The sequence below is a fragment of the Oxyura jamaicensis genome, chromosome 5, assembly GCF_011077185.1.
Source record: "Oxyura jamaicensis isolate SHBP4307 breed ruddy duck chromosome 5, BPBGC_Ojam_1.0, whole genome shotgun sequence".
Lineage (NCBI taxonomy): Eukaryota > Metazoa > Chordata > Aves > Anseriformes > Anatidae > Oxyura > Oxyura jamaicensis.
In genome coordinates, this window is record NC_048897.1 from 29,099,061 (window position 1) to 29,110,643 (window position 11,583).

General features: G+C 70.3%; 1 protein-coding gene across 1 annotated transcript in view; it reads left to right on the forward strand.

Annotated features, from left to right (window-relative positions):
- The window catches only part of SPTB (spectrin beta, erythrocytic), a 13,827-nt gene extending 2,407 nt beyond the window's left edge, over positions 1 to 11,420 (forward strand). The window contains exons 10-34 of the mRNA XM_035326597.1: positions 241 to 399; positions 474 to 776; positions 1,061 to 1,211; positions 1,717 to 2,584; positions 2,680 to 2,817; positions 2,889 to 3,648; positions 3,865 to 4,067; positions 4,142 to 4,232; positions 4,302 to 4,448; positions 4,526 to 4,789; positions 4,875 to 5,081; positions 5,162 to 5,251; positions 5,341 to 5,610; positions 5,965 to 6,095; positions 6,324 to 6,528; positions 6,610 to 7,229; positions 7,313 to 7,451; positions 7,532 to 7,616; positions 7,708 to 7,904; positions 7,997 to 8,094; positions 8,231 to 8,309; positions 10,007 to 10,149; positions 10,226 to 10,399; positions 10,524 to 10,566; positions 11,098 to 11,420. Coding sequence (XP_035182488.1) covers positions 241 to 399; positions 474 to 776; positions 1,061 to 1,211; positions 1,717 to 2,584; positions 2,680 to 2,817; positions 2,889 to 3,648; positions 3,865 to 4,067; positions 4,142 to 4,232; positions 4,302 to 4,448; positions 4,526 to 4,789; positions 4,875 to 5,081; positions 5,162 to 5,251; positions 5,341 to 5,610; positions 5,965 to 6,095; positions 6,324 to 6,528; positions 6,610 to 7,229; positions 7,313 to 7,451; positions 7,532 to 7,616; positions 7,708 to 7,904; positions 7,997 to 8,094; positions 8,231 to 8,309; positions 10,007 to 10,149; positions 10,226 to 10,399; positions 10,524 to 10,566; positions 11,098 to 11,262 — 5,730 coding nt within the window. The 3' untranslated portion in view covers positions 11,263 to 11,420. The remainder of the gene's footprint in view (positions 1 to 240; positions 400 to 473; positions 777 to 1,060; positions 1,212 to 1,716; positions 2,585 to 2,679; positions 2,818 to 2,888; positions 3,649 to 3,864; positions 4,068 to 4,141; positions 4,233 to 4,301; positions 4,449 to 4,525; positions 4,790 to 4,874; positions 5,082 to 5,161; positions 5,252 to 5,340; positions 5,611 to 5,964; positions 6,096 to 6,323; positions 6,529 to 6,609; positions 7,230 to 7,312; positions 7,452 to 7,531; positions 7,617 to 7,707; positions 7,905 to 7,996; positions 8,095 to 8,230; positions 8,310 to 10,006; positions 10,150 to 10,225; positions 10,400 to 10,523; positions 10,567 to 11,097) is intronic.
- The last annotated feature ends 163 nt before the right edge of the window (positions 11,421 to 11,583 follow it).

Here is an 11,583-nt window from a genome sequence, read left to right on the forward strand (position 1 = left end):
GGGGCAGGTTGGGTCCGTCTTGGGGCGGGTTGGGTCCGTCTTGGGGCGGGCTGGGTCCGTCTTGGGGCGGGCTGGGTCCGTCTTGGGGCAGGTTGGGTCCATCCCATCCCAGGGCAGGTTGGGGTTCCCCATTGACGCTCAGCCACCCTTGGAGCACATTGGGGCTCACCAGCAGAGCGAGATGGCGCTGGTGGGACGCAGCACGTGGGTCCCACCCCATCCGGCGCTGCCTTTTGCCAGGCGTGGGAGCAGCTGGAGAAAGCGGAGCACGAGCGGGAGCTGGCGCTGCGCAACGAGCTCATCCGGCAGGAGAAGCTGGAGCAGCTGGCGCGGCGCTTCGACCTGAAGGCGGCCATGCGGGAGGCCTGGCTGAGCGAGAACCAGCGCCTGGTGGCACAGGTGGGCTGCGGGGCACCCACCACGGGGACGGGGACACCCCGAAGTTGCCTCACCACCGGCTTCGTTCCCGGCAGGATAACTTTGGCCAGGACCTGCCGGCGGTGGAGGCGGCCAAGAAGAAGCACGAGGCCATCGAGACGGACACGGCCGCCTACAGGGAGCGGGTGCAGGCCATCGAGGCGGTGGCGAAGGAGCTGGAGGCAGAGGGCTACCACGACATCAAGCGCATCAAGGGGCGCAAGGACAACATCCTGCGGCTCTGGGAGCAGCTCCAGGAGCTGCTGCGTGCCCGGCGTCAGCGCCTCGAGATGAACCTCACCCTGCAGCACCTCTTCCAGGAGATGCTGCACAGCATCGACTGGATGGACGAGGTCAAGGTGAGCTGCGGGTGCAGGAGGTTTGGCGTCCCCGTGGGCTGGTGCCACCATGGGTTGGGTGCTTTGGTCCACCAGGCAGGGGGTCAGCGGGACTTGTTGGCCAGGCAGAAGATCGTTATGGGGTGTTTGGGTGCTGGAGGGGGACGATGTGGCCACTGTCACCACGTTATGAGTGCAACGCCCAGGAGATGCATCCATCCCCTGGTGCATGCATCGCTCAGGCAGCACTGCTGGGTGCCCACCACCTGCTCGGAGCCTGCAGGTGACGCCTGGGTCTTCTGCAGGCACAGCTGGCATCGCCCGAATCCGGGAAGCACCTCCTGGAGGTGGAGGAGCTGCTGGAGACCCACCGGCTGCTGGAAGGTGACATGGCCCTGCAGGCGGAGAAGGTGCGGGCTGTCAGCGCTGCTGCCCTCCGCTTCGCCGACGCTGAGGGTAGGTGTGCTGCTCCTAGGGGCCGGGTGCTCCGGGGGTTGGGTGCTCCGGGGGGGATGCACTGGGGTTGGGTGCTCCAGGGGTCTCCAAGGGGCTGGGGTCTCCAAGGGGTTGAGGGCACTCCAGGGATCGGGGTCTCCAAGGGTTCCCAAAGATAGGTCACCCTAAGGGTAGGGTTGCTCCAAGGGTTGGGTGCTTCAGGGGTCTCCAAGGGGCCTGGGGCACTGCAGGGGCTGGGGACTCCAAGGGCCTCCAAGGATAGGGTTGCTACAAGGGTAGGGTCACTCTGAGGGCCTCCAAGGAGCTGGAGGCTCCAAGCATCTGCAAAGGTAGAGCCACTCCAGTGTTGGGTACCCCAGGCATCTCCAAGGGTTGGGTTGCTCCAAGGGCTGTGCTGCTTCAAGGTTCTCCAAAGGCAGGATCGCTCCAAGGGCAGGGTCACTCCAGGAAGCCACAACACATCCCAGGACCCCTCTGATGCCCACCCTCGTGTCTCCCCGGCCAGGCTACCGCCCCTGCGACCCCAAAGTGATCCGGGACCGCGTGAGCCACCTGGAGCTGTGCCGGCGGGAGCTGCAGGCGCTGGCGGCGAGGCGCAAAGCCCTGCTGGAGCAGTCCCGGGCGCTCTGGCAGTGCCTGCGGGAGCTGGACGAGGCGGAGGACTGGATCAAGGAGCAGGAGCAGATCTGCTCGGCGCTGGACTACGGCAAGGACCTGGCGGGCGTGCTGCTGCTGCAGCGCCGCCACGCCGCCTTGGAGGCCGAGCTGGAGGCCCGGGGCGCCCGGCTGGAGCGGGCGCTGGTGGCGGCCGAGCGGCTGGCGGCCGCGGGGCGCGAGGCCGGGCTGCTGCGGGAGCGGGCGGCCGCCGTCCGGGCGCTCTGGGGCCAGCTGCAGGAGCTGGTGGCTTTCCGCCGGCGGGGGCTGCGGGACGCCGAGGGCTTCTTCCAGTTCCAGGCGGAGGCCGAGGAGCTGGCGGAGGCGCTGACGGATGCCCGGCGGCGGGCGGCCAGCGAGGAGCTGGGCCACGACGAAGCCCGCACCCAGGCGCTGCTGCGGGAGCACCAGGAGCTGCTGGAGGAGCTGGTGGCCGCCCGGCAGCTCCTGGAGCGCTTGGGCCACCAAGCGGAGGGCTTCCCCCCGGAGCTGCAGGCTGGCCCCGAGGCGCAGAGCCGGCTGGCGGCGCTGCGGGCGCTGCACGCCGAGGTGGTCGGGCTGGCCGAGCTGCGCGGCCGCCGGCTGCAGGATGCCCTGGACCTCTACACTGTTTTCGGGGAGAGCGAAGCCTGCCATCTCTGGATGGCCTCCAAGGAGCGGTGGCTGGAGAAGCTGGAGGTGCCCGAGGCGCTGGAGGACCTGGACGTGGTGCAGCACAGGTAGGGAGGTGCCACCACCCGGCGCCAAGAGCTCTGGCCCGTTCTCAGCCCGTTGCGGCGAGGTCTGGCCCGTTCTCAGCCTGGACACCCCGCAGGCTGGACGGGCTGGAGCAGGAGATGGCCGGCGTGGCTCCCCAGATCGACGCCGTCAACCGCGCAGCCGACGGTCTGCTGGAGAGCGGGCACCCGCGCAGCCCCCAGGTGCGGCAGTGCCAGCAGCAGCTCAACGAGAGGTACGTCCCCGAGTGGCCGGGGGGCCGTGCCCCGCCGTGCCCCCCCGCCCTGACCCCCTGTGGCCGTGCAGGTGGGGCCGTTTTCGGGAGCTGGTGTCCCGGCGGCGCGCGGCGGTGGGCTCGGCGCTCAGCCTGCTCAACTACCGGCTGGAGTGCGAGGAGACCCGCTCCTGGCTGCTGGGCAAGACGCGGGTGGTGGAGTCCACGCGGGACCTCGGCCGCGACCTGGCCGGCGTCCTGGCCACCCAGCGCAAGCTGTACGGCATCGAGCGTGAGCTGGCGGCCGCCGAGAGCCGCCTGGCCGCCCTGCGCCCCCAGGCTGCCCGCCTGGCCGAGGAGCGCCCCGAACTGGCCGAGGACGTGGCGGGGCGGCTGGCGGCGGCTCAAGACGCCATGGACGGGCTGCAGGACGCCCTGCGGGACCGGGCGGCCACGCTGGGGGAAGCCGGGCAGCTGCAGAGCTTCCTGCAGGACCTGGATGACTTCCAAGCGTGGCTCTTCGGGGCGCAGAAAGCCGTGGCGGCCACCGACGAGGTGCCGGTGTCGGTGGCCGAGGCGGAGGAGCTGCTGCAGCGGCACGCGGCCGCCCGCCAGGACGCCGAGGGGCACGCGGCCGCCTTCGAGGCGCTGGTGGAGGCGGGCGAGCGGGTGACGGGGGGCCAGGAGGACCCCGAGTACGAGCAGCTGCGGGAGCGGCTGCGGGGCGTGGAGGCGGGCTGGGGCGCCCTGCGCAAGATGTGGGACGCCCGGCAGCGCTTCCTCGCCCAGTGCCTGGGCTTCCAGGAGTTCCTGCGTGACGCCAAGCAGGCGGAGATCCTCCTCGCCAACCAGGTGGGTGCGCGGACGTGGCCACCGGTGGGGGAGAGGACCTGGGGCTTGTGGTGGTGCCAGGCGTGGCCGGCTCCTGGGTGTGGGGAAGGCTCCCACGTTCTGTGAGAGACCCTGACCGGGTGGGTCCATCAAGCAAACCAGGCACAGCACCCATCCCCGTGGTAGGAGAGGGCTGGTAGCCTCCCAGAAAGGGTGCTGAGCCCCCGTGCCCCACAGGAGTACACGCTGGCCCACCTGGAGCTGCCCACCACGCTGGAGGGCTCGGTGGCTGCCCTGCGCCGCTTCGAGGACTTCCACGCCAGCATGGAGAGCAGCGCTGAGAAGGTCCCCAGCGTGGTGGCCAGCGGCACCAAGCTGGTAGCCGAGGGCAACATCTTCTCCGAGAAGATCACCGAGAAGTGCCAGGCCCTCCAGGAGCGGTGAGCTGGGCGAGGGGCCCCGCGGGCACCACGGTGGGGTGGCAGGGGGGTGACGCCGCCTGTCCCCCCCCCAGGCACCAGGCGATCGTGGCCAAGGCTCAGGAGGCGGCGGGCTTGCTGCAGGACAACCACGAGCTGCAGAGCTTCCTGCAGAGCTGCCGAGAGGTAGGCGAGCGGCACAGCCGGTGGCACCGCGGGGTGCCCCGGGCCGAGCCGTGACGCCCTCGCCCGCAGCTCGCCACCTGGGTGGAGGAGAAGATGCTGACGGCGCAGGACGCGTCCTACGGGGAAGCCCGTGGTCTCCACGGCAAGTGGCAGAAGCACCAGGCGTTCATGGCCGAGCTGGCGGCCAACCGGGGCTGGATGGAGAAGATCGAAGAGGTGGGTGCCGGCGAGGCGGGACGGCCGGCCCCCAGCGTGGGGACGCGGCCGCCGCTGACCGCGCCGACGTGCCGCAGGAGGGGACGGAGCTGGCGAGCCGCAAGCCGCAGTACGGCGCCGTGGTGGGACGGCGCCTGGGCGAGCTGCGGGCGCTGTGGGACGGGCTGCACGCCGCCGCCGAGGAGAAGGGCCGGCAGCTCTTCGAGGCCAACCGCGCCGAGCTGTGCGCCCAGAGCTACGGCGACCTGGAGCGCTGGCTGGGGCAGGCGGAGGGCGAGCTGCGCGCCGCCGAGCGGGCCGAGGACCTCACCAGTGCCAACCTGCTGCTCAAGAGGCTGACGGTGGGCAGCGGGCGCGCAGTCGGGGAGCATCCTAAAAGGGTGCTGGGGGTGGTGTGGTTGGGTCCTGACGGCTCTCCCCCTCCAGCGGCTGGAGGAGCAAGTGGGAGCGCGGCAGGAGGAGCTGGCGGAGCTGGCGGCCCCGCTCGCCGGGGCTGCGCCGGAGCCTGACGGGCAGGAGCAGAGGCTCCAGCAGCGCTTCCTCGAGCTGCTGGAGCCACTGGGGAGGAGGAGGAGGGAGCTGGAGACCTCCAAGGCCATGTACCAGCTGGCGCGTGACCTGGAGGACGAGACGGTGAGCACCGCGGCGGCGGTGGCAGCGGGGGCTGCAGTGCCGGGGGGCGCGGGGCACTCAGCGAGTGCTGTCACCTGCAGATGTGGGTGCAGGAGAGGATGCCACGGGCCAGGTCGACGGACCACGGCACCGACCTGCAGAGCGTGCAGCGCCTGGCCAAGCGGAATGAGGTGAGTCCATGCCGCAGTGGCACTCACCACCCCACCCGGGGGTGCTGGGTGCCGCCTCCCCTCATCCTGATCCCCTGCCCCCGCGGCAGACCCTGCAGAAGGAGCTGCAGGGCCATGCCCCCCGGCTGGCCGAGGTGCTGGCGCGCGGCGAGGCGGCGGCCGAAGGTCCGTGCCCGGAGCTGGCGGAGCGGGCGCAGGAGCTGAGGGTGCTGTGGGAGGCTCTGCGGGAGGAGGTGGCCGCGCGGCAGCGGAGGCTGCAGGAGGCCGGCGAGGCCCAGCAGTACTACCTGGATGCCGGCGAGGCCGAGGCGTGGGTCAGCGAGCAGGAGCTCTTCATGGGGGATGAGGAGAAGCCGAAGGTGAGGGCGGCCCCGCGTCGTGTGCCCGCGTCTCTCAGGGTCTCTGTGCTGTGCCGTGTCCTGCCGTGCCGTCCCGTGCCATTCCTCACCATCCCATGCCAAGCCTTGCTGTGCTGTTACACGCCGTCTCACGGCATCTCGTGCTGTGCCATTGCATGACGTGTGTCACATCCCACGTCACTACATGCCCTCCTATGCCACGTTGTGCCATGCCACCGCGTGCCATCCATCCCGTGCCGTGTTGTGCCATCCCGCGCCGTGCCATTGCACCGTCCCATCCCATCCCATCCCATGCCCTGCTGGCCCCCGACCCCTGTTCTGCGCTGACGTTTGGCGGTGCCGTCCCTGCTGCAGGACGAGGAAAGTGGGTTGGTGATGCTGAAGAGACACGTGCGACAGCAGCGCGCCATCGAGGACTACGGCCAAACCATCAAGGAGCTGGCGGGGAGGGCGCAGCAGCTGCTCTCCGCCGGCCACCCCGAGGGGTGAGTGCCACCGTGCGTGTCCCAACCCTGGGGCAGCCCCGTGCCTGCAGTGCCCGGGTGGGAGGGCGGTTCGGTGGCATCCGCTGCCCCGCATGGCATTGCCCGGTGGTGGAGGAGGGATGTGGGGAGCGCATCCACGGGGGGTTCTCCCCAAACCCCCCCAGAGGCATGGCAAAACCGTCGGGTTTGGGTACGAACCGGGGTGTCTGTGTGCCCGGGGCCGCGCAGGGAGCAGATCATCCGGCTGCAGGGCCAGGTGGACAAGCACTACGCGGGGCTGAAGGAGGCGGCCGAGGAGCGCCGGCGGCGCCTGGAGAACATGTGCCACCTCTTCCAGCTGAAGCGCGAGGTGGAGGACCTGGAGCAGTGGATCGCCGAGCGCGACGTGGCCGCCTCCTCCCAGGAGATGGGGCAGGACCTGGACCACGTCACGGTGAGCCCTCTGGCACGGGCCTGGCGGTGGTGTTGGGGTGTTTTTGGGTGGCGTGAACACCTCTCTTCCTCCCCACCCCAGCTGCTGCGGGAGAAGTTTCGGGAGTTTGCGCGGGAAACGGGCAGCGTGGGGCAGGAGCGCGTGGACCGGGTCAACCTGGCCATCGAGGACCTCATCGACGCGGGGCACACCGAGGCCGCCACCATGGCCGAGTGGAAGGACGGGCTGAACGAGAGCTGGGCCGACCTCCTGGAGCTCATCGACACCCGCATGCAGCTGCTGGCCGCCTCCCACGACCTGCACAAGTACTTCTACGACGGCGCCGAGCTGCTGGCCCTCATCGCCGCCCGCCACCAGGAGCTGCCCCAGGACCTGGGCGACGACTCGGGCTCGGTGGAGGCTTTCCACCGCATGCACAGCGCCTTCGAGCGCGACCTCCAGCTGCTGGAGACGCAGGTGCAGCAGTTCCGGGAGGCGGCGGCGCGGCTGCAGACCGCCTACGCCGGCGAGAAGGCGGCCAGCATCCAGCAGCTGGAGCAGGAGGTGGCGCGGGCGCTGCGGGCGCTGCTGGAGGCGTGCAGCGGGCGCCGGGCGCGCCTGGTGGACACGGCCGACAAGTTCCGCTTCTTCAGCATGGCCCGCGACCTGCTGTCCTGGATGGAGAGCACCACGCGGCAGATCCAGACGCAGGAGAAGCCCAGGTAGGAGCGGAAGGGTCAGGGCGCCGTGCCTCTGCCCGCCGGCACGGCGCTGAGCCCCGCGTCTCCCCCCTCCTTGCCCCCAGGGACGTCTCCTCGGTGGAGCTGCTCATGACGTACCACCAGGGCATCCGCGCCGAGATGGACGCGCGCAGTAAGAGCTTCGCCGCCTGCGTGGAGCTGGGCAAGAAGCTGCTGCAGCGCAAGCACCAGGAGTCACCCGAGGTGGGGACAGCCCCTGGATGGAAGGGGAGGGTGGGCGGCGGGGATGGACCCCCCCCCCCGGTGACAGCTGCCCCTTGCAGATCAAGGCGAAGCTGATGGAGCTGCTGGACAAGAGGAAGGCCATGATGGAGCTGTGGCAGCAGCGCTGGGACCGGCTGCGGCTGCGTGAGTGTGGTGACGGCCTGGTGGGGGGTGTCTGGGGCTGGTGGGACCCCCCCAGGCGGCTGCTGAGCGCTCTGCCCCCCGCTGCCCGCAGTGCTGGAGGTGTGCCAGTTCTCCAGGGACGCCTCGGTGGCCGAGTCGTGGCTGGTGGCGCAGGAGCCCTACCTGGCCAGCAGCGACTACGGGCAGACGGTGGACGGGGTGGAGAAGCTGCTCAAGCGGCACGAAGCCTTCGAGAAGTCCACGGCCACCTGGGAGGAACGCATCGCCGCCCTGAGGAAGCTGACGACGGTGAGGAAAGCTCGGGTGGCCCCGTGGCTGATGGGGGCGGGACGCGGCTGGGTGTCCCCCCCCCCCAATACCTGCATCCCCTTCCCCGGCAGCTCGAGCTCCTGGGCGGGCGGACGCTGCGGGAGGAGGAGGTGACGCACGACGCCGCTCCCGAATATCGCCTGGATCTGGATGCTGAGCTGGAGGCAGGGTAAGGGCTGCGGGCACCGTGTCCCCAGGCTGCCTGCCGGCAGCATTTCCCCCCGGGCTGTCCCCAGCGGGGATTTCTGGGGGTGCCCCGATGCCCACCTCCGTCCTTGGGGATGCTGAGCGCCTCCCTCCCGCAGGTCGGAGGAAGAGGACGAGAAGAGGAAGGGGGTGACGCCGCAGGACACCTCTCCGCCTGCCACCGATGGGCTCCAACCGGTCAGTTCTGGCTTTTAGCTTTTCTCCTTCCCCAGCACCAGGAATGTTCCCCCTGCATGGCCCCGCCGCGCCGAACGCTGCCCCTGGACGCGCCCGCGCCGACGGCTCCCGGCCCCGCTCCCTTCGCTCTCCCTCCCGTCCCGCATCGGGGACGGCCGCGACCCCGCACCTCCAGCCCTCGAGTTGTTCCTCGCGCTGAGTTGAATAAATGTTGAATGACCCCCGAAAAACCAGGCGGGCCCGAGGGCAGCGCCTCCCCCTGTGCCACAGCGTGTCCCCGAGGCGGCCGGCGGCTGGGAGCCCCGGGGTGAGGCTGGGGACGGCGCAGGCTGGCACCTGCGGGTGCACGGGGCAGATTCGGAGTTGGCCACCCTGAATGAGGCAGGTTCCCAGCGGCGTTTGTCCCAGGAGACACCTGCAAGTCACAGGGACACCGCACGGCCACCGCCACCTGGCACCCGGCTGTCCCAGCGCTGGGAGTGGAGCCAGCTCTGTCCCGGCACAGAGGGGACAGCCGGCTCCTTGGGGACACGGGGACACGGCAGTGGCGCTGCTGGATGGACGGATGTGCCTGTATCAGCTCTCTGGCTCGTGTCCCCAGGGGCATCGCTGCCCCCATGGCGATGCCACCCTGCGAGCCATCGTCACCTGGAGGGGCACCGCTGATCTGCAAGGCGTTGTCACCCTGCGAGCCATCGTCACCCTGTGGTGCACCATCACCCCCTGGGGGTGTCACCGTGCGAGGCATCGCCACCCTATGGGACATCGTCACCCTGGGGGGGTCTCCCTGCGAGACGTCGTCACCCCAGAGGGTATTGCCCCCCTCTGGCATCATCGCCTCGTGCTCGCTGCCACCCTCTGTGCTCCTCCTGCCCGCCTGGGGACAGGATTTGCTTTCTGGTTGTTCTGCCTGCTCGGGGACAGCACCCCCTTCTGCCTCTCCTGCCTGCTCGGGGACATCTTCTGGCTCCTTGGGGACAAGATCGCTTTTCTGGGGACAGGATCCCCAGCTTTCTGCTGGGGGACAAGACCACTTCTGCTGCTCAGGGACATGGGCATCTTCTGGCTCCTTGGGGACAGGGTCCCCCTCTGCCTGCTTGGGGACAAGACCGCTTTCTGCCAGCTTGGGGACACAATCCTCCTCTGCCTGCCTCCTTGGGGACACGGTCACCTCCTGGCTGCTCCTTCCTCCTGTCCACCTCTGTGGGGCACACCGCAGGAGCTCCACGTGGCCCCGGCTCGTTGCTGCCACCACCACCGAGGGGCTGGGACCGTCCCCACACGAAGGACGAGGGGGCTGTGGCATCGCCGTGCCCTGCACCCAGCCGTGCCCCTGCCCAAAGCCTCACCCCGGGCATCCCCTCTGCCGCGCGCCGCTGTCCCTGAGCCCTGGTTTGGGGGACGTTCAGGGGTCCCCGCACCACGCCGAGCCCCGGCTGCTGCTCCCAGCAGCTCCCAGTGGCCACCAGCTTCCCTGCGCTGCGCCGCTGTCACCAAGCACTGGGGGCGACCGCTCCTGGCATCAGCACTTGGGTTCTGTGTGTCCCCACGGGGGGACACCACCGGTGCCCCCATGCCCGGGGGCGGCACGGAGGGGAGGGGAGGGCACCCCGGGGACGTGGCTTGGCGAGGCGGGGAGGTGACAGCGGGTGACACCCACGGGGACGGGCTGTGACGTGGCTGTTGCTTCGCGGCAGCCGGCCCAGGGCGAGGAGGAGCCGGCCACGGTGCCACGGGAGGAGGTGGCCACGCTGCCCGCCCAGCCGGCCCGCGTCCAGCTCGAGGGCTACCTGGGCCGCAAGCACGACCTGGAGGCGGCCACCAAGCGGGCGTCCAACAGGTAGGCACGGCGCGGCGGCCACCCCCGGCGGGCAGGGGGCACGGTGGCAGCCCGGCGGTGACGGGGCTGCCCGCAGGTCGTGGAGCACGCGGTACTGCGTGCTGCGGGGCGGCGAGCTCGCCTTCTTCAAGGACGCCAAGAGCCGGGCGCTGGGGGTGCCCTGCCAGGGCGAGGAGCCCCTGGGGCTGCGCGACGCACGCTGCCAGGTGGCCGCCGGCTACAAGAAGAAGAAGCACGTCTTCACGCTCAGGTACGGCGTGGGTACGGCGCCGGTACAGCATGGGTACGGCGCAGCACGGCACGGGTACGGCACGGCATGGGTATGGCACGGCGCGGGGCGGCGGGTGTCTCACCGCCCTGTGCTCTGACCCCAGGCTCAGCAACGGCAGCGAGTGGCTCTTCCACGGCAAGGATGAGGTGAGGGGTGCCCTGGGGGCCATGGGGTGGCCAGGGGACAGTGGGGTGGCCAAAGGTACCCAAGGGGGACAAAGGATGGCCCGTGGAGCTCAGGGGAGAAGGGCTGACCAGGGGCCATGGTGGTGGCCAGGGAAAGTGGGGGTGGCCAAAGGTCCCCAAGGGGAACGTTGGGGTGGCCAGAGGTGCCCGAGAGGACGGCAGATGGTTAGCGGTACCCAGAGGGATGTTGGGTGCCCAGCAGGGACACAGGCGGCCATGGGATGCTGGGATGGCCGGTGGTGCTCAGGGAGATGCAGGGTGGCCAGGGGGACACTGGGGCTGCCAGGGGTAGCCAGGAGCCACGGGGGGGGGGCAGAGGTGCCGGACGGGACGAAGGATGACCGGCGGTGCTCAGAGGGACGCAGGGCACCCAAGGGGACACGGGGTGGCCAGAGGTGCCCAGGGGACCACCGTGGGTCTGGTGCTCCCGGGACGAGCCGTGGGGCACCCGGCAGGGGCCAGGGGGTGCCGACCGCCCCGTGCCCCCCCCAGGAGGAGATGCAGACGTGGCTGCAGGGGCTGCACGCGGCCATCACCTCCTGCCAGACCCTGCCGGCCAAGGCGCGCAGCCTGCCCCCGCCCCGCGCCCCCCCCGAGCCCGGCCCGCCCCGGCGGGACAAGGAGAAGCGCTTCAGCTTCTTCCCCAAGAAGAAATAAATCGGGGGGAGGGGAGGGGGGAAGGGGGGGCAGCACCGCACCCACACGGCGTGTACATATATATAAATATATCTATGTGTTTATATTTATATATATACATACGTTTCCATGCTTCAGGGCATGCAGGCACCCCGGTGTCGGTGCACGCACGTCTATGCCCACGCGTGCTCGCGTGGCCCCCCCGTGGCACACACCTACACGCGTGGCCCCGCATGCATGCACGTGCACCCACCCCACGCGGGCGCATCCCACCCCCCCTCGCCCCCTTTTCTAAGCCATAAGCCCCCCACCAGCGTGTGTCCCTGTCCCCCCCCCCCCCCC